General features: G+C 48.7%; 1 protein-coding gene across 5 annotated transcripts; it reads left to right on the top strand.

Annotated features, from left to right (window-relative positions):
* The first annotated feature begins 7,258 nt into the window (after positions 1-7,258).
* Positions 7,259-20,450, top strand: ITFG2 (integrin alpha FG-GAP repeat containing 2). 5 transcript variants are annotated; one of them, XM_060190293.1, is made up of 13 exons: positions 7,259-7,492; positions 11,696-11,791; positions 13,342-13,383; positions 13,895-13,957; positions 14,466-14,634; positions 15,417-15,556; positions 15,757-15,905; positions 16,617-16,714; positions 16,821-16,874; positions 16,956-17,047; positions 18,577-18,694; positions 19,674-19,847; positions 19,929-20,450. In XM_060190293.1, the coding sequence occupies exons 1-13, from the start codon at positions 7,397-7,399 to the stop codon at positions 20,033-20,035; spliced, it is 1,398 nt and encodes a 465-aa protein (XP_060046276.1). In that variant the 5' UTR covers positions 7,259-7,396; the 3' UTR covers positions 20,036-20,450. The 5 variants fall into 5 exon arrangements, with proteins under 5 accessions (XP_060046276.1, XP_016045122.1, XP_060046277.1 ...); XM_060190294.1 differs by lacking the exon at positions 13,895-13,957 and adding an exon at positions 13,465-13,586 and having other exon boundaries at positions 7,328-7,492; XM_016189636.2 differs by lacking the exon at positions 13,895-13,957 and having other exon boundaries at positions 7,261-7,492.
* Positions 20,451-21,299: the final 849 nt, after the last annotated feature.

Genomic DNA, 21,299 nt, shown 5'->3' with positions numbered 1-21,299 from the left:
GCTTGAGTGTTTTGCAGATCCATTATCCTATCTCCCTGCCCCCTTAGGAAAGATTTAAATAGTGGTACACTCAATTGAGTGTACATGGTACCATATGTAAGGGCCCAGGTTCAGGAACCCCCAACTCCTCACCTGTGCAGGAGATAATGCTTCTGGAGCAGTGAAGCAGGTTCAGGTGTTTTTTTTTCCTCCCTCTCCCATCTGGATTTCTCTCTGTCCTATAAAATACCAGAAAAAGGCCACTAGGTGCAGTGGATTTGTAAATAAGTAGTTCTATCTTGTTATAGTGTTGGTTCAAAACTTTGTTCTAGGTATTACCATTCAAAGCCCAGGCATTGCCCTCTGGAGAATGCATTTTGTTGTTCGCTTCCAACATGCACCACTAGCCTGCTCTATCCTGCAAAAATGCCTCCTTTAAGCCTGTACCTTACCTGTATAGCATCCAGATCTGCCCTGCCAACTCCTTCAACCCTTCCAGTAACTTCTCATCCCATCAAGGCTCAAGGTTACAACTCAACCCACAAAACCCTGTGAGGCCTGACCCAGCCTACCTCAGCTATCAGCACAACTTAGGGCTGTCTGGGGAGTGTATTGTCTCAGCTGGAGAAACACAAGTGAAAAAGCAAAAGACTTTCCAGAAAACTATGGAATGCAGAATTCAAAGAAACTGAGCCTTTGGTCCTTTATTCCTTTTCTGATTGAAGGACCAATGTTTATTCCTTTTCTGATTGAATGGCCAATGTTCCTTTGTCCTAAGGCTCAGCACCTCAGAGGGTGTGTAGCCCTGAGGCTGAAGTGAAGCTAGGACAATGCTCAATTAGGTCAAAGAAGACATTCTAGGTAAAAGAACTCACTTTCCTGGGTCTTTTGTTTGTTTTTGTGGTAAAAGAACTCACTTTCCTGGGTCTTTTGTTTGTTTTTGTTTTTGTTTTGCCTCCAGGGTTATTACTGGGGCTGGGTGCCTACACTTTCTTCTTCTAGCGTTTGCCCTTCTTCCATAGCCAGTCAACAGCGTCAGGTTGAAAGCTGTCAGGAGCTGCTTGTTGCTGGCTTTGAAAGTGACTGGGATCCATGTGGATTCAGTCGGCTAGGAAGGATCGTCAGTTTCCCCAATGAATGGGTACTCATGGGATGCACCACGAGAAGGTCGATCCAATGCATCCTGGTGCCTACACTAGGAATCCATAGCTCCTAGGGGCCATTTCCCCCATTTTGTTGCCTTTGTTATTGTTGTCATTGTTGGATAGAACAGAGATAGATTGAGAGGGGAGGAAGATAGACACCTGCAGACCTGCTTCACTGCCTATGAAGCAACTCCTCCTGCAAGTGGGGAGCCAGGGGCTTGAACTAGTCCTTGCTCTTTACACCATGTATGCTTAACCCGCTGCACTACTGTCCCATCCCTTGATTTTTTAATTCTTTAATATCCTGGTTCTAAACACATATCCTCATGTTTGACCTTCAGTTAATGGTCAAATTCTTAGAATCAATTTTTCAAGTCAATAGTCCTTTCTCTTAGAGCCAAGCTTGTGAGGAAGGTCATGGAACTAGGAAATCTGTTCATTCAGCAGGGCAGCTCATTTCTAGGTCAGCTGTGAAGAGCAGGTTTCTGCACTTCATGACTTCTCAGAGCCTTTTAGGAGCTGTGTGTGTCAGAGGGGAGGAACATGAGGAAGTGTCTTCAACTGAGTCCATTAGGAAGCCCAGGCTTTGCCCTCTGGAGAATAAGTGGTTCTGGGGAGAAGAGACTTGTTGCATTTTGTTGTTACCAGTGTGTCACTACTCTTGGCTGACTTTCAGATGGAAAAGAGACAGTGAAGAAAAGATATACCACAGCACCAATGCTTTCTCCAATGTGGTGGGGGCTGAGCTCAAACCTGGGTTGTACACTTAGCAAAGCAGGTGCACCACCCAAGTGAGCTATTCTGCCAAACCAGAAAGGTCCTGTTTTGGGTTGGTTTTTTTTTTCCCTTTTGTTGCCATTGTTTTATTGTTGTAGTTACTGATGTTGGATAGGACAGAGAAATGGAGAGAGGAGGGGGAGAGAAAGATAGACACCTGCAGCCCTACTTCACCTGTGAAAGGACTCCCCTTCAGGTGGGGAGCCGGAGACTCAAACCGGGATCCTTATGCTGGTCCTTGTGCTTTGCACCACACTGCGCTTCGCTTAACCCTATGCGCTACCGCCCGACTCCCAAGGTCCTTTTTCTTACTGGGCCATCCTAGACAGACAACTTGAATAGGACCACTCTGTCTTATTTACTCTTAGAAACAGAAATGAACAAAGACTTATCGAGATATGCTTCTTCATAGGGAGCACCCCTCTAAGTTACAACTGTAGCAAGTTCTACTGAAGCTGTTGTTTGGCTGTTTGTAAAGAATATACCAACTATACCACTGTATCCTTGCCATCTCACCAGGAAGACGGCCTCACACACTGCAGTCCACACTCAGAGCTTAGCTTGAACACAGCTTCTAGGTAGTTCTGGGAAGACCCAACAACCTTCCTACAGAAAGAGCCATGGACAGAGCTGCTCCTCAGGGAACTCTGCTCCCACTAGCATGGACTCCCTGCGGTTCAAGGAGCTCACACAAGGGGAGACAAACACAGGTAGAGGGAACTGTGGATGTACTTCTTAGCCTTAAATAGTGAGGTGGGGGGATGGGACAGTGGCACACCCCATAGAATGCACACATTACCATGTACAAGGACCCAGGTTCAAGCCCCCTGATCCTACCTGTGGTGGTGGTAGGGGGACTTCATATGTAGTGAAGCAGAGCTGTCTACTGCCAGTCCCTGTTCAGGTGCCATTTGCCGGGTTGGGCTAGCTTCCTGGGCGGGAGAGAGAGACGACCAGGGACTCATGGCTGAGTGGTACGCAGTTCAGTCTTTATTCATGTGGAACACAGCGCAATCTAAGCTATCTCTAATCACAATCCTGTCCTCATATATCCTGAGTTGGAAGAGTAAGGTCCAAAGAGGATGTACGTAGGATAGGGGGTGGGGAGAAGGAAAAAGCAGTGCAAAACTGAGGATTAAACCAGTGCCCTGAGGCAGGGCAGTGCTTAGTTAACAGTGGTTATGTAAATAGAATACAGTGTTAAGCAGGGGGGATTAAACCAATGAAACAGAACGGGTCTTAGAAGCAGAATTTAGAAGCATACCAACAGTCTACCCCTCTCACTTTTTCTCTGCTTTTATCTATAAATAAAACTTATTTTTTAAAAGACAGTGCTAGAGAGATAGCATAATGGTTATACAAAAAGACTTTCATGCTTGAAGCTTCAAAGTCCCAAGTTCAGTCCCCTGTACCACCATAAGTCAAAGCTGAGTAGTGCTCTGGTAAAAGTAAAAATTAAAAAGGTTGGACTGGGGGGTTCAGAATTCTGGTGGTCTAACAGTGTGGTATTATACCCCTGCTGACATGTAATTTTATAAATCAATATTAAATCACTAATAAAATTTTAAAAAAGAAAAAAAAGGTTTGGTGATGGGCCACCTGTTAGAGCATGCACATTACCAAGCGAAACGCCCCAGTCCTCACTGGCAAAGGGAAACTTCACAAGCAGTGAAGCAGGGCTGCAAGTGTCTGTCTCCCTCACTATCTCCCCTTCTCTCTCAATTTCTCTTTGCTTCTGTGAGAAGTGGGTTGGTATAGCATGTATTGGTGTAGGGATAGATAGCATAGTGGTTATGTAAAGAGGCTCCAGAATCCCAGGTTCAGTCCCTTACACCACCATTAACTAGAGCTGAGCAGTGCTGTAATAAAAATAAATACCGTATGTCTCTTGCTAACATGGTATCCTGGGTTTAATTCCTGGGACCACTTTTTTTTTTTTAATCTACTGAGTTCAATTAATAGGCCATTGAACTTAGATGCCTGAAGTTTTCATTTCAATTCTCAGCTCAGTATGTATTAAGTCATGCTCTGGCTTCCCCTTTCTCTGTGTCTGTATCTCATGCATTAAAGAAAACTTATTTAAAGAAAAAAAATGTTTAAATGAAGCAGACTGGGGGATATTACAGTGAAATTGAACCATATACAGAGCTCCCAAGTTCAATCCCCTGCACCACTAAATGCTAGAGATAAACCGTGCTCTGGTTTTTTGTTGTTGTTGTTGTTGTTTTGTTTTGTTTTTTACTGCTCAGCTCTGGTTTATGGTGGTGTGGGGGGTTGAACCTGGGACTTTGGAGCCTCAGATATGAGAGTGTCTTTGTATAACCATTATGCTATCTACCCCCACCCTCTGGTCTCTTTTCCTCTCACGATATTTATTTTTATTGCCACCTAGGTAAACCCTGGGACTTGGTGCTGGCACTATAAAGCCACTGCTCCTAGTGGCCTTTTCTTTCTATTTTTATCTGATAGGGCAGAGAAATTGAGGGGAGACATCTATGACCTGCTTCATTGCTTGTGAAGCACCATCTCCCTCACAGGAGGGGAGTAGGGGCTCAAATCCAGGTCCTTGCACATGGTAACATGCGATTAACCAGGTATGCAACTTGTCGGGACCCCAAAATAAACATTTAAAAAAAAATGACAGTAGTCCTCTGGTGTGTCTCACGTAAGAAAATTAATATGAAGTTTAGGTTCTAAGCTAGAGTGAGAATAGAGACATAGCAGAGCAGAGTGAAGAAGATGGTCCCCTCACTCCAAGTACAGGTTTAATCCCACAGCTTTTGGCAGACCTGCCCAAGCACATGGAATGCCTGCAGAAGTTCTAGTGGCTCTTCTAGTGTTTGTATTTTCAGTGCTTGTCCAGGATCCCTCTTGCTTGTTATCCTGACCTGCTTTCCTGTTTGTCACCTCATCCTGAGCGGGTAGAACCTCTGGGACCTCCAGGAGAGAATGTGCTGCCCTGCTTCCCTGCCCAGGCAAGATGCTCCTGCCCTCAGGTCACCCTCTCACTCTGCTCAAACTCAAACTACAGACCAGCCCCATCCACCATCTCCAAGGGCAACAGGCTTATTTTCACAACATTGTCTCTATTTTTTTTTCCAATGTCTTCTATTTTTATTTATGTATTAGAGACAGAAATCAAGAAAGAAGGGGAAGAAACACCTGTAGCACTAGATCCCTGCCAGTGAAGCTTCCCCTCTGCAGGCTTGAACCTGAAAGTCCTTGTCACTGCCTGGTTTCTCCCCTTTCTTTATCAAAGATCTTTAATATATATATATATTTTTTTTTTTTTTTTCCTCCAGGGTTATTGCTGGGCTCAGTGCCTGCACCATGAATCCACCGCTCCTGGAGGCCATTTTTCCCCCTTTTTGTTGCCCTAGTTGTTGTAGCTTCGTTGCAGTTATTATTGCCATTGTTGACGTTGCTTTGTTGTTGGATAGGACAGAGAGAAATGGAGAGAGGAGGGGAAGACAGAGAGAGAGGGGAGAGAAAGATAGACACCTGCAGACCTGCTTCACCACCCGTGAAGCGACTCCCCTGCAGGTGGGGAGCCGGGGGCTCAAACCGGGATCCTTACACCGGTCCCTGCGCTTTGCGCCACGTGCGCTTAATTTTTTTTTTTTTTTTTTTAATGAGACTGGCAGACCAGAGCACTCCTCAGCTTTGACTGTTGGCAGTGCTAGGGATTGAATCTGGGACCTCAGAGTGTCAGGCATGAGAAGTTTTTTTATACAGTCACTATGTTGGTACATACACAACACTGACTATGTAAAAGCCAGTGTGAAAACCAGCCAGGGCATACAGACCTGAACCTAGAAATGTACTGGGTGTCTTTGGACTTGTACAAATAAACTGCTGGGGGAAACTGCTCAGCTGGAAGAAAAAGCACAGGACTCCTGTACCTGACTGAGGCTCCAGCTTTGAGGTCCAGGGGTCCCCACATGTTGAAGAAGTTCTCTGACTTTTTCTTCCTCTCATATGAAATAAATGTCTTTTTTAAAAAACAAAGGAGCTTCATGAACAGTTATATATACATATATATTATGCCTCCAGGGTTATTGCTGGGGCTTGGTGCCTACACTACGAATCCACTGCTCCTAGAGGCCTCCCCCCCCCCATTTTTGTTTATTTTGTTGCCCTTGTTATTACTGTTATTGTTGGATAGGACAGAGAGAGATCGAGAGATGGGGAAAACGGGGAGAGAAAGACACCTGCAGACCTGTTTCACCCACTGTGAAGTGACCCACCCCCTTGCAGGTGGGGAGCCAGGGCTGGAACCAGGATTCTTAAGCCTGTCCTTGAGCTTCATGTGCGCTTAACCCACTGCTGGTAGCCCAGCCCTCAGACAGTAATTTTTGAACCTCTTAGTGATGAGGTACCACAAAGAAAGTATAGATTGAATTCAACAGGAGGGCTGGTAAAATAGTTCACTTGGATAGTGCGTTGCTTTGCCATAAAGCATGACGCAGGTTCAGGCCCAGTTCCCACCAAAATGAAGGTGGTCCGGTGCTGTGGTTTCTTTGGTCTCTTTCACTCTCTTTCTCCCTGCTTCTATGATTTATTATTGTTATTAATAAAAAATAATTCAACAGCACAAGTTTCTCCAAAAGGTGACGCACTTACTCAATTTTCACCACAGAACAGGTCCACTGGGGGTGGGGGGAGCAGGTCCACAGGACAGCAGATCCCAAATCTCAGAAATCTAGCCTGAAGACTTTGTTCTGATTTATTTATCATAAAGAGAACCAGAGTATCACTCTGGCACATGTGATGCTTGGGATCAAACTCAAGTCCTCATGCTTGAGAGTCTTAACATCTTACCCGCTGCACCACCTGTCAGGCCAGGTGATGGCGCCCTTGGTTGAGCACACACTTTACCAGGCTCAAGGCCTGGGGTCGAGCCCGCTCCCCACCTGCAGGGGGAAGCCTGGCAAGCTGTGAAGCAGGTGTGCAAGTGTCTTTCTCTCTTCTCTACCTATCTCTCCCTCCCCTCTTAATTTGTCTCTTTCCAAAATAAATATTTTTAAATTAATTTCTTACAATTTTGTAAGTCAATATTATCTAATAAAAATAATTTTAAATGGATACATGAGAAAGGCCAGTATATAGTTACACAAATATGGATGATGGAAGCAATTGTTTCACAAAAGCACCACGCGAGGAGCACCGCAACTGCAGGGGCAGGTGTCTCCGCCCCCACTGGGGGCCCCACACCCCGCCGGCTTAGCGGAGCAGGTCCCGCCACGCGCGGCCTCGTTGCTGTGTCAACAGCCGAGCTCCGCAGGGCGCGAGCCGGCCACCCCAGCAGCAGTGGCTCAGCGGTCTGTCACTCACGGCGGAAGGCCCGCCCCTTCCGCTAGGCAAAGAGGCTGGGGATTGGCGGCCCGGCGGCGACGTCCGGTCCCTCTTCGGGCGGCCTTCCGCTTTGGCGGTCGCCCGGAGGAACTGGGAGAGCTTTGTGCGGGATTTCGGCTGCCTCGGCCCCTGCGGACGCAATGAGGTCAGTGAGCTACGTGCAGCGCGTGGCCCTGGATTTCAGCGGCAGCCTCTTCCCGCACGCCATCTGCCTCGGGGATGTGGATAACGATAAGGTTAGTGCATGCGCAGTGCGCCAGACCGGCCCCGCTCTGTGCAGGGCGAGGCTAGCGTGGCGCATGCACACTCGAGTGGGCTGTGTGGATGAGAAGCGAGCAGTCTGGGTGGGCGGCCTACGGCGGGAGCGAGAAACATGCGTAGTCTGGCCCTCAGCGTGAGTGGGACGCATGCGCAGGACAACTCTGCTGATCGCGTGGAGCGCGGCTTCTGCAGAGACTGCAGTTCCTTGGGCTTCGCGCTAGGGGAGCTCTAAAGGGGGCGGCGCAGCGTCCAGGTCTGCCCTGGACTAGAGTACCAAAGGTCGCAGGTTCGATCCCTGCCACCACCAGTAGCTAAAGTCGAACGTTGCACAGTTTTTTTTTTTTAAAGAGACAGTAGGGCTAGAGAGCACAGTGGTTCTTCAAAAAAAAGATAAAGCATTTAAATGATTCTGGAGTGCAGTCCTCAAGGAGCTGGTACGAAGCGTACCTTTTCTCCAGACTTATCTTTTCATTCATCATCTCCATTTCCTATGTGTGTGTATTCTTTATTTAATGTCACTTTTTAAATTTTATTTATTTTTTTATTTATTAATTTTATTTATTAATGAAAAAAGGAGGAGAGAAAGAACCAGACATCACTCTGGTGCACGTGCTGCCAGGGATTGAACTCATTACCTCATGCTTGAGACTCCAGTGCTTTATCCACTGTGCCACCTCCCGGACTACCACTTAAATTTTGTTATTGTTGAATGTTTTTATCTTTATTTATTGGATAGAAACAGCCAGAAATCGAGAGAGAATTGAGTGATAGGGAGAGAAGCAGAGAGACACCTGCAACACTGCTTCACCACTTGCAAAGCTTTCCCTCTGGGGGTGCAACAGAGAATTTAGACCTGAATCCTTGGGCATCCTAACAACCAGGTGCACAATCAAACCCCCCCACCTTTTTTTTTTACTTTGAGAGAAAGACCACTGCTCACTGCTCAACTCTGGCTGATGGTAGTGCAGGGGATTAAACCTGGAACCTCGGAGTCTCAGGCAGGAGTCTTTTTGCAGAACCATCATGCTGTTCTCTTGTGTGTAATTAAAGCTGTGCCAGGGACTGAACCTGGGGCTTCAGAATCTAGGGTCTCAGGGAAGCCTGTGTTTTGCATCACCATGGTACTGTCTCCCTGCAGTGGTTTTCCTATTTTGAGCCCAGGACAGCTTGTTACCCCTTCTGTCCTCTACCCACCCCACCCCCGCCCTGTGCTCTGCCCTCCCTCCCCTGAGCTGTCAGGAGGGGATTTTATGAGACTTTCCTTAGCTGTCCTTTCTCCCTCTGTGTGGGAGAAATCTACCTGCATTTGTGTTGTCTATTCTAGGCATTCAAGGTATTCCATGTCTCTAGCAGTACATTCTTATGAGGAAAGCAAGGGAGGCATTTATAAATAGTAAATTGACAAAGTGACTTATTTATTAATGAGAAAGATAGGAGGAGAAAGAACCAGACATCACTCTGGTACATGTGCTGCCGGGGATCGAACCCAGGACCTTATGCTTGAGAGTCCAAAGCTTTAGCACTCCACCACCTCCCAGACTACACTCTTATTTTACTCTTTTAAGGGTTGGAGAAGGGGTGGGTAGTGAGCATAGACATTACCTGGTTGAGTGCACACATCACCATGTGCAAGGACTAGGTTTGAACCCCTGGATTCTACCTGCAGTGGGGAAGCTTCACAAGCAGTGGAGCAGAGCTGCAGGTGTCTCTCTCTCTCCCCCAACCTCATTTCTGTCTGTCAAAAAAATATAGGAAAAGAAATAGGGGGGCTGGGCAGTAACACAGCAGGTTAAGCACACATGGTGCAAAGCGTAAGGACTAGCATAAGGATCCCGTTTCTAGGCCCTGGCTCCCCACCAGCAGGAGGGTCAATTCACACGTAGTGAAGCAGGTCTACAGGTGTCTTATCTTTCTCTCCTCCTCTCTGTCTTCCCTTCCTCTCTCCATTTCTCTCTGTCTTACCCAACAACAACATCGGTAACAGTGAAAGGGCAGCAAAATGGAAAAAATTGGCCTCCAGGAGCAGTGGATTCATAGTGCAGACACCAAGCTACAGCAATAACCCTGGAGGCAAAAAGAAAGAAAGAAAATATAGAAAAAGGAAAATGTGTGGGCAGGGGAGATAGCATAATGGTTATGCAAGAGATCCTCATGCCTGAGGCTCTGAAGTCCCAAGTTCAGTCCCAAGCACCACCTTAAGCCCGAGCTGAGTAGAGGTCTGATAACAAAAGAAAAAAGAAAGAGGGAGCCGGGCGGTAGCACAGCTACATGTGACACAAAGCGCAAGGACCAGCGTAAGGATCCCAGTTCAACCCCCTGGCTCCCCACCTGCAGGGGAGTCGCTTCACAAGCGGTGAAGCAGGTCTGCAGGTGTCTATCTTTCTATTCCCCTCTCTGGCTTCCCCATCTCTCTCCATTTCTCTCTGTCCTAACAACAATGACATTAATAATAATAACTACAACAATTAAAAAGCAACAAAAAAATAAATATTTTTTAAAAAGAAAGAAACACCCACTAAAAACAGTGGACTCATTGTGTAGGCACCAAACCCCATTGATTACTCTGGTGGCAATCAATAAGAATTAGAGTGAGTGTTGGATATCCTCACCCAAAAGTCATAAAGCTGTTTGGGGAGGGCAGTGGCACATCTGGTTAAGTATACATGTTATCATGAGCAAGGACATCAATGGTCGCTTGGAAAGAGAGCCAGCTTGGGGGAGCCACTAAGAAATGGGAACCGAGACTGACAGCCTGCAGAAGGGAGCCTGGCCAGCAGAGCGGGCCATAGGCTGAAGCAAGAGTGCTGCCCCCACTGGCCCCCATACACACTATGAGGAAGGCCACTGGTGGGGGCAGACCCCAGAGCAGACATTTTCTTTTCATTGGCTTGTATTTAAGCACAAGGTCTGAAGTGATCATCCAAAAGTTAAATACATACAATTATTCTCAGCACATGTCCATTGGTGATGGAAAAATGAGCAGGAGAGCTAACATCCAGGCAGGACAGTGAGTTGCTTCAGCATCAGACTTCAGGGGGTAGATTGTAGACTTTATGCCCTAGCCCTCTAACACCCAACACACACACACACACACACACACACACACACTGTATGGAAACTAAGCTGCTCTGGAAAACAAAGATTTCAAAAGATTTTACTCAGAGAGACAGACAGGCAGAGTGAAAAAGACCACAGAACCAAAACTTCTTTCAGTTTGGTGGAGATGAGGCTCAAACCTGAGTTGCACATACATGGCAGAGCAGGTACTATCCAAGTGAACTATTCTGATTTCCTGCTTTCAGAAGGTTTTTTGAAGTATTTATTAATTTATTGGATAGAAACAGAGAGATTGAAAGTAAGGGGGAGACAGAAATGAGGAGAGAAAAAAAGAAACACCTGCAACACTGCTTCACCACTCCTAAAGTTTCCCCCTGCAGGTGGGAACTGGGGGCTTGAATTAGGGTCCTTGTGCTTGGTAACGTGCACTCCCACCAGGTACACCACTGCCTGGCACCCAAGTGATTTTTTGCCTTCAGGGTTATCATTGGGGCTCAGTGCCTGCACTGCAAGTCTACTGCTCCTGCTGGCATTGTTTTTCCTTCCCCTCCCTCTTTTTTGTTGGATAGAACAGAGAGAAATTAAGAGAGGAGGAGAGAGACACCTGCAGACCTTCTTCACTGCTCGTGAACCTTCCCCACTGCAGATTTCTTGTGCAGGTCCTTGTGCATATTACTATGTGCACTTAACTGGGTGTACCTCTGCCTGACCCCCAAGGCTTTTTTTTTAAATTGTCACCAGGGTTATTACTGGGGCTTGATACCAGCACTACAAATCCACTGCTCCTGGCAGCCATTTTTCCTTTTTCTTTTTTCTATTTTATTGGATAGGACAGAGAGAAATTGAGAAGGGAGGGGAAGATAGAGGGGGAGAGAGACAAAGAGACATCTATAGTCCTGCTTCACCACTTGTGAAGCAACCCCCTGCAGATGGAGACTGGGGGATTTGAACCTGGGTTCTAGTGTATGGTAATATGTGTGCTTATTACCATACCATAATTGGTGTACCACTTCCCCCCCCACCAAAAAAAAAAAAAAAAAAAAGATTGTTAACAAAACTGAAGAGGGTTGAGGCTTGTGTTTGCTCAGCCCATACTAACACTCTCTCCTCTCTCCTTTAAGTTAAATGAGCTCGTGGTGGGCGACACTAGTGGAAAGCTCTTCGTGTACAAGAATGATGACAGCCGGCCATGGGTCACCTGCTCCTGCCAGGGGATGGTCAGTAGGCACCTTCCTGGGCCCTGAGGGTAGGGGCCTGTCAAGACTGACTGAAGTGTCCCAGCTCACCTGCCAGTTCATGGTTCAGGAAGGAGGCCCCATGATGCTCTTTTGTCTGTTACACTCACACTCACACCCAGTGTGGCTGTTTCCCTTTTCACGTGTGCAGTGACTCCCTCAGTGCTTGATGGAGACCAAGTGGGTGATCTGATTCACAAGGTACAGTGGAAAGAGGGTCAGCGATCTGACCCCAGAAATGTCGGATTGTATTTCTCTGTTGTTTGTTTGTTTGTTTTCCTTTCTTTCTTTCACCAGAACGCGGCTCAGCTCTGGCTTATGATGGGAGTTTGGAGCCTCAGGCATGAGAGTCTATGTGCATAACCATTGTGCTTTCTACCGCCAACACCCCTCCCTCCCCCGTTTTCTGTTTTGTTTTTTTCTTTTTGCCTCCAGAGTTATTGCTGGGCTCAGTGCCCGCACTTTGAATCCACTGCTCCTGGAGGCTATTTTTTTCCTTTTGTTGCCCTTGTTGTTTATCATTGTTGTGGTGGTTATTATTATTGTTATTGATGTTGTTGTTGGATAGGACAGAGAGAAATCGAGGGGGAAGACAGAAGGTGAGAGAAAGACACCTGCAGACCTGCTTCACCACCTGTGAAGCGACCCCCCTGCAGGTGGGAAACGGGGGGCTGGAACTGGGATCCTTACGCCAGTCCTTGCACTTTGTGCCATGTGCACTTAACCTGCTGTGCTACCAGTAGCCCAGCCCCTTTGTTTTTTCTATGCAAAAATGTACTATGACTTTTCTATCGTTATTATTGTTGTTGTCATTGTTGTTGGATAGGACAGAGAAAAATAGAAGAGGACGATAGACACCTGCAGGCCTGCTTCACCACTCGTGAAGCAAGCCCCCCCTGCAGGTGGGGAGCCGGGAGCTCGAACCAGGATCCTTATACAGGTCCTTGCACTTCACGCCGTGTGCACTTAACCCACTGTGCTACTACCTGGACCCCCATCATGACTTTTCCAACAGCCCAATATCTTATGGTCTGGCTGAATTAGGTGTAGGTTCTGTTTTGTTTGTTTGTTTGATGTTATTCATGTATTTTTTTCTTCCTTACTGCTTAAGGAAGGGTGTTTTTGGTTTGGCTTGATTTGGTTTTCTTTCTGTGTGTGTTTTGTTTTGATAGAGTCAGTAAGGCTGAGAGAGAGAGCAGGTAAAAGAGGTCACACATCAAAGTTTCCCTCAATGCCATGGGGACCAGGCTGGAGTTTGGGTGGCTCACATGGCAAGGCAGTGCACTGTCCAAGAGAGATATTTCTCCAGCCCCTCATTTATTCAGTTTTAAGCCTAGCTTGCCTCAGCTGGTTCAGATGCTGATACCACACAGTATTCAGCACAGCTGCTCCATTGCTGCAGATCCCAGCGTGGGGCTCTGTAGGGAATGACAGTTAAATGAAAGCCCACTCCTTCTGTGTCACAGAAATCAGGGAGTACTGGTGTCCCTTACTGTATCTCCCTGACCCCCCCCCCCCCCCCTCTTTTTCAGCTGACTTGCGTTGGGGTTGGAGATATATGCAACAAAGGGAAGGTAAGAATGCTTGAGGACCTGGGGACTATGGCACAGCTCAAAGGCCTTTTTACTTAGACAATTTCTTTTCTTTTTAAATAGGTTTTATTTATTCATTTTGGACAGAGGCAGAAATCAAGAAGGGAGAGGGAGAGAGACAGAGAGACACCTGCATCCCTGTACCAGTATTTGTGAAGTTTCCTTCCTGCAGAAGGGGACCAGGGGTATGAACCTAGATGAGCCACTGCCCTGCCCCCAAAAAACTTTATTAATTTATTTCTGTTTTTCATTATTTTTTTAAATCTTTATTTATTTGATAGAGACAGCCAGAAATTGAGAGGAAGGGGAGATAGAAAGAGGCAGAGAGACACCTGCAGCACTGCTTCACCACTTGTGAAGCTTTTCCCCTGCAATTGGGGACCAGGGGCTTGAACCCGGGTCCTTGCACACTGTAACACATGCGCTCAACCAGGTGTGCCACCACCCAGCTCCGATTTATTTATTTCTTAATCTGTATTTATTTATTTACCAGAGGACTTCTCAGATCTGGCTTATGGTAGTGCTGAGGATTGAACCTGGGACCTTAGAGCCTCAGGTGTGAAAGTCTTTTCTGCATGACCGTTATGCTGTCTCCCCCACCCAAGATTTCTTTCTTTATTAATGAGAGAGACAGACAGTCTGGGGATCAAACCCAGAGCTTCATGCTTATATTTAAAGATTTTATTTATTCATGAGAAATGATAGGCGAGAGAAAGAACCAGACATCACTCTGGTATGTGCTGCCGGGGATTGGACTCAGGATCTCAGGCTTGAGAGTCCAATGCCTTATCCACTGTGTCACTTCCCAGACCACAACCTCATGCTTATAAGTCCTGAATTCCAGCCACTTAGTGCATCCCGGGCTGCAGAGCTCTAGAATCTCACCTCATCCCATCTGTGGGCAGGAGAGGGCAGTTGAGAGTTAAAGACCCCTGTCTCCCACCTCCAGCAGAGGTGCAGCAGCCCAGCCCTGCCTTGCATGTGCGAGAGCCTTGCTTTGCCCCGACGTGGGTGCCAACAGTCAGACTCCTCCCCCCAGCCCACTCTCCACACCCCTCCCCCAGAACCTGGTGGTGGCAGTGAGCGCAGAAGGCTGGTTTCACCTGTGTGACCTGACGCCTGCCAAGGCCCCAGATGCATCTGGCCACCTTGAACCGCCAGTGGAGGAGCAGCGGCCCATCTTCAGGCAGCATATCCCTGCCAACACCAAGGCCATGCTCATCAGCGACATCGGTGGGTAGCCTGGATGGTGGCTGCAGGGAGTAGGGGGTAGGGCACTGGCTGTGTGGTTGTGTGCATTTAGATTTCTTTTAAGTATTTAAAAAAAATTTCAATTTATTTTCTTTTAATGAGAGAGATACACAGAGAAAGACCAGAGCACTGCTCAGCTCTGGCATATAATGGTGTGGGAAATGAATCTGGGATCTCAGAGTCTTGGGCATGAGAGTCTCCTTGCATAATCATTAAGCTCTCTCCCTGACCCCAGGTGTTTAGATTTATTTATTTCAATAGAGATAAAAATCGAGAGTGGACGAGGTGATAGACATCTGCAGCACTGCTTCACTACTTATAAAGCTTCCCTTCTGCAGGTGGGGGGCCAAAGGATTGAACCCACATCCTTGTGTACTGTAGCATGTAGACTCAACCAGGTGCACCACCACCCAGCCCGTTTACATTTATTTATATGCTTGTTTATTAATGAGAGAGAATCAGAGCACCACTCTGGCATGTTCAGTGTTGGAATCAAACTCAGGACCCCGTGCAGGAGATTCCAGTGCTCTGTCCTCTGCTTCTGCTTCCCAGGCTGCCCATTTGTGCATTCTGTACCAAGTGTCAGGTTTGGAGCTCCTGCTCTAGCCAGGCAGGGCACAGTGGCCTCGCTCCAAGCTTGAGATCCTGAGCTTGGTCCCCGGCTGCTCATGTGTGGTGTGCGTGCACAGTGGGGAGCCGGGGGCCTTGCATGCTCCATGCCAGGGCTAGATATGGCCCCCCAGCTGTCAGCCTTCTTCTCTCAGATGGGGATGGGCGTTGCGAGCTCCTGGTAGGCTACACTGACCGCGTGGTGCGCGCCTTCCGCTGGGCTGACCTGGGCGAGGGCACAGAGCCCCCCACAGGGCAGCTGCTATCCCTCAAGAAATGGACGCTGGAAGGTCAGGTGAGCGCTCAAAGGGACCCAGTGTCCTGGAGGCCATTAGGCAAGTGTGTTACAGGCATGTTGCCTGGTGGTCTCTGGAAGGGGGGCATTACCCAAGCCCTAGAAGGCATTCCTTGATGCCCCAGCCTCCCTCTCCCTTCTGTCCTCTGCTGCCTCCCCTTTTCACACCCTCTCAGCCTAAGCCCTGCTCCCCAACACAGGTGGACAGTCTCTCGGTGGCCCCCGGGCCCCTGGGCACACCTGAGCTTATGGTCTCCCAGCCAGGCTGCGCCTATGCCATCCTGCGCTGCACCTGGACCCAGGATGCTGGGCACCCCCCCATCCCTAAGGGCACTGCAGAGGGCAGCAGGTAAGAGACACGAGCCAGAGGTACAGGCAGCCATGTGTGTGCAGTGACAGCCATGTGACACAACCACATTCACCCCTTGTGGGACACAGGGAGACCTGGGCTTGGACCTGTGGCACCTGGAAGGGGTGCCAAGGTTTATTTTTAGATGGTGAGCTAGAGAAACACAGAAATTCAGCACTGGGGCCGGGTGGTGGCACACCCGGTTGAGTGCACATGTTACAATGCACAAGGACCTGGGTTTGAGCCCCCAGTTCCCATCTGTAGGGGAAAAGCTTCATGACTGGTGAAGCAGGGCCACAGGTGTGTCTGTCTGTCTGTCTGTCTCTCTCTCTCTCTCTCTCTCTCCCTCCCTCCCTATCATTCCCTTATCTTTTGCTATCTGGCTGTCTCTATCCAATAAATAAAAATAATAAATTTAAAAAGGAGAGAGAAATCCCAGCACCAGTCCACCACTTCTGAAGCTCCTGCCCTTTGGGTGCCTCCACATGGTGACCTGGGACTTGAGCCTGAGTCCCCACATGGAGTTAATGCATGCACACTACCCAGTGACCACCTAGGCTTTTCGCATGACCATCATGCTGTCCCCCCAGCCCTTCTGTCCCTTTCTCTTCTACCTGCCATGCGGGCCAGATGGGCAACGACAGGTCTCCACACAGCTCAGGTAGTGGCTCAGGACCTGGCGCTCACTGACCCACCTCCCCTCGCCTGCAGGGAGACCCCCACTGTGCGCGATGTGGTCCTGCACCAGACCTCAGGCCGCATCCACAACAAGAACGTCTCCACCCACCTAGTTGGCAACATCAAACGAGGTGGGCACATGTGGCTCTGGGAGGGGAGAGGTGCCCCCACCTGCCTTTCCCCCTCTGGCATCCCATCTCCACCACTTACAGCCCTCCTGCCCTGCTATCCCCACAGGCCAGGCCTCTGAGAGCAGTGGCCCCAGTCTCTTCGCCCTCTGCACCCTGGATGGTAAGTTGGCCACTTAGCTGCAGGCCGGGTGCCCCTGCCATCTTCGGGGTCCCGCCCTCACCCACAGCCCCTCTCCTGCAGGGACACTGAAGCTGATGGAGGATGCTGACCGGCTCCTGTGGTCAGTGCAGGTGGATCACCAGCTGTTTGCGCTGGAGAAGCTGGACGTCACAGTATGTGGGGATGGCAACAGGGATGGGGTGGGGAGGGAGACCTGCATTCTTATGAGAAGAGTGAGTATAGCCTTCTCACTGCTCTCTACCTCTTCTTTTTCCTCCTCTTCTCCTTTAATGAGAAACGGAAAAAGAAGCAGAGCCTCACTCTGTTACATGGACTGCCAGGGATTGAACCCAGAACTTCAAGCTTGAGAGTCCAAAGCTCTCTGCACTGCACCACCTACCAGGCTGCTCTCCCTTTGCCTAAAGTCTCTATTTTATTTTATTTCATTTTCATTTTTACTTTTATTTTTCCCAGAGCACTGCTCATCTCTGGCTATGATCGTGTTGGGGATTGATCCTGGGACCTCAGAGCATCTTTTTATTGGATAGACAGCCAGAAGTTGAATGAGAAGGAAGTGATAGAGAGGGAGTGAGACAGAGAGACACCTATAGCCCTGCTTTATCACTTGCAAAGCTTTCCCCTTGCAGGTGGGGACCGGGGTCTCAAACCTGGGTCCTTGTACATTGTAACATGTGCGCTCAACCAGGTGCACCACCGCCTGGCCCCATGAAGTCTCTTTTTAGACACACGTAGCACCAGCTGAAGTCTGTTTCCCTTACTGAGCACTGTTCTCTGCTCTCCAGCTGGAAAGACTTTTGGCGTCAGTACCTGTCAGTAGAAGCAGGTGGCTTCAGGGCCGGGTTGGTTCACCTGGTTGAGCACACATGTTATAGTACACAAGGACCTGGGTTCGAGCCCCAAGTCCCAACCTGCAGGGGGGAAGCTTCATAAGTGGTGAAGCAGTGCTGCAGGTGTCTCTCTGTCTCTCACCCTCTCTATCCATCCATTCCCTCTTGATTTCTGTCTCTATCCAATAAATAAAGATAATTAAAAAATTGTTTTAAAAAGCAGGTAGCTCCAGGTTATTTATTTACTTATTATTAAATATATATTCAGTATCTTTACTAATGAGAGAGGAGGAGAAAAAGAGAACCAGAGTATCACTCTGGCAAGTGTGATGCCAGGGATAAAACTCAGGACCTTATATGTTAGAGTCCAGTGCTCTATCCACTGTACCCCTTCCAGGGTCCTGACTTGTAGGTTCTACAGGTGAGTAGTTGACCCCAGCTCCAAGCTGTGTGTCACACTGTCTCTTCTGTGTCCCTGAGCCAGCCCTCACCAATGTGGGCCCTAACATTGGCAGCTGGGGTCACGCTGGGGGCTGTGTCCTGCACACTTGGCAGATCTAGAGGAGCCGTGAGACCTGGTTCTGCTTCCAGCCGAGTGGTCCTGGCCAGGTGCCTAGTTCTGGAAGCTGTAGTTTGCTCAGCAGACCGTTGAGAACAAGGCTGCAAACTTGCAGGGTTGTTGTGAGTGTCAGGTAGGGTGGCACACTACTCAACTCTGGCATGATGCAGCTCCAGGATTGAATCTGGGACCTCTGGGTCTGGTACATGAACTGTTGTGAGCTCTCCCCAGCCCATGAATTGTGTTCCAACCCAGCTCCTAGTCACCTCTGCTTCCTGTCTCTGGCCTTTTTCAGGGCAATGGACATGAGGAAGTGGTCGCCTGTGCCTGGGATGGACAGACATACATCATCGATCACAATCGCACTGTGGTCCGCTTCCAGGTGGATGAGAATATCCGCGCCTTCTGTGCAGGTGGGGGCACCGACCTTTCTGCCCACCCCCTTCCCCTGAAGCAGGGTCCCAGCTTCAACTCTGTTATTAGCAGACTTTCTCTAGCTGTTTCCTTAGAGGATCATGGGCAGTTCCACAGTTGTGGTCTTTATGGCATTTTTTAATGTAAGATTTGTTTAATGACTACTTATTGAATAGAAAGAGAGAGAAATGGAGACAGGAGAGGAGATAGGGAGAGAGAGACAGACACCACTCGTGAAACTCCCTCCTTGCCCATGGGAGTGGGAGCTTGAGCCTGGGTCCTTGAGCACTATAATGTGTGCACTCAACCTGGCCCCAGATTTATTTATTTATTTATTTATTTATTTATTTTTAATTCATTGGACAAAGTGAAATTGAGAGGAGTAGGTGAGATAGAAAAGGAGAGAAACAGACACCTACAGCCCTGCTTCACCATTCGTGAAGCTTCACCCCTGCAGGTGGGGACTGGCAGCTTGGACCTGGGTCCTCACGCACTGCAGTATATGTGCTCAACCAGGTGTGCCACCGCATGACCCCAGCCCCAGATTTCTTAGTGTGTTTTGTTTTCATTTTTTTTTACCAGAGCACTACTCTGGCTTATGATGGTGCTGAATTTGAACCTAGGATTTTGCAACTTCCCCCAGAAAATGAGACCAGGAGCTCGAACCTGGGTCCTTCTACATGGTAACACAAGCACTCAGCCAGGTCCTCCAGTGCCCAGCTGACATCTTTACTAATCTTTGTTTTTTAATTAATTTATCTACCATAGCACTGCTCAGCTCTGGCTTATAGTGGTGCAGGGAACTGAACCTGGGACTTTGGAGCCTCAGGCATGAGTCTCTTTTCAGAACCATTATGCTATCTTCCCTGCCTCTTTATTATTCTTTGTTATTGTGGAATGGACCAGATCTTTTGCTTCCTTCTGACGTCTATGGGGGCCTGCTTTCCTGACTGACGCCTCTGTCCCCCCCACCCCCAGGCCTATATGCCTGCAAGGAGGGCCACAACAGCCCCTGCCTGGTGTATGTCACTTTCAACCAGAAGATCTATGTGTACTGGGAGGTGCGGCTAGAGCGCATGGACTCCACCAACCTGCTCCAAATGCTGGAGGCTGAGCCTGAGTATCAGCAGCTGCTGCAGGCGCTGGGTGTGGGTAAGCCAGAGCCTGGCTCAGGGCTTGGAGGCTGGGGCAGGGGCCCCCTCCCACTCTTATCTGCCCTTCTCTCATCCTCAGACCCTGATGACCTCCCAGCTGTCCGTGCTCTGCTTCACCAAACCCTCTACCAGCCAGCCAGTGGCAACATCCTAGAGCCCACCTCACTGGGTGAGGCTCCAGACTGAAGCAGGGCCTGAGTACCCCCACCGTCTCAACAGACGGAGCTTCATGGAGCAGCAGGGCAAGATGGCAACCAGCCCAGAATGCAGACCTGAGGAGCTTTCTGTGAAGATAGCTGAGCAGACCCTCTACTTACTTCCTGGCAAGGCCCATCACTTCATGGGCTGAGTATCCAGCTCTTTCTCTTCCCCAGACTCTGTGTATGGCCCAGCACCCTTGAGAGACTACACCTGGGGCTCAAGGAAGGAGCACTACTTGCTGAACCTCAGCCTCACCCTGATCAGGAGTGGCTACCATGGCAGCCAGAGTGCCCTTAGCTGGCAGCTGGCTCCTCCAGGCCTATGAGGCTAGCCCCACTCGCCATTTCAGCAGCAGCCTTGAGGTGACTCCCCCACTAACCAAGAGACTTGCCCCACACTATGCTGGTTTCTGTTTTCATTTCTTTCGTTCGTTGTTTTTTTTTTTTTTTTTTCACCAGAGCACTACTCGGCTCTGGTTGATTCAGGTGGTACTGGGAACTGAACTAGGATCTTGGAGGCACAGGAGCAAAGGTCTTTTTGCAAACCACTATGCTGTCTCCCCATCCCCACTTTTTAGGTTTTATACAGCTCATGGATATCGCCATGTCCACTCCTTCTCAACACCTTGTCATTTTTGAAACAGTAGATGGGGCTGGGAGGTGGCTCACTGCTAGACTGTACACTTTACCATGCTTGAGGACCTGGGTTCAAGGCCCCAGCCACCACAAGAGTACCACATAGGGGGTCGGGCGGTGGCACAGTGGGTTAAGCGCACTTGGCACAAAGCGCAAGGACCGGCGTAAGGATCCCGGTTCGAGCCCCTGGCTCCCCACCTGCAGGGGAGTCACTTTACAGGCGGTGAAGCAGGTCTGCAGGTGTCTGTCTTTCTCTCCCCCTCTCTGTCTTCCCCTCCTCTCTCCATTTCTCTCTGTCCTATCCAAGAATGAACATCAACAACAGTAATAATAATAACCACAATGAGGCTACAACAACAAGGGCAACAAAAGGGGGGGGAAATGGCCTCCAGGAGCGGTGGATTCATGGTGCAGGCACCGAGCCTAGCAATAACCCTGGAGGGAAGAAAAAAAAAAAGAGAGAGTACCACATAAAGTAGGAGCTTCACGAGCAGTAGGGCAGCACTGTGGTGTTTCTCTTTCTCTCTCCCTCTCTGCCTTTCACCTTCTGCATTAAGAAAAAGAAAAGAAAAAGAAAACTAAAAACAGTCTGCCCAGAGTGTTGGAACTGTGTA

The sequence above is a fragment of the Erinaceus europaeus genome, chromosome 4 (assembly GCF_950295315.1).
Source record: "Erinaceus europaeus chromosome 4, mEriEur2.1, whole genome shotgun sequence".
Lineage (NCBI taxonomy): Eukaryota > Metazoa > Chordata > Mammalia > Eulipotyphla > Erinaceidae > Erinaceus > Erinaceus europaeus.
Note: the sequence above shows the minus strand (reverse complement) of the source record. Positions and strands in the feature narration are given on the sequence as shown.

What these genes read in the sequence shown, in the direction of transcription:
- ITFG2 (XM_060190293.1), top strand. Translation starts at nt 7,397, where the DNA reads ATGAGGTCAGTGAGCTACGTGCAGCGCGTGGCCCTGGATTTCAGCGGC. An exon ending in CATGCTCATCAGCGACATCG is followed by an intron (nt 14,635 to 15,416) that starts GTGGGTAGCCTG and finishes TTCTTCTCTCAG; the next exon opens with ATGGGGATGGGCGTTGCGAG. An exon ending in GCTGCAGGCGCTGGGTGTGG is followed by an intron (nt 19,848 to 19,928) that starts GTAAGCCAGAGC and finishes TCTCATCCTCAG; the next exon opens with ACCCTGATGACCTCCCAGCT.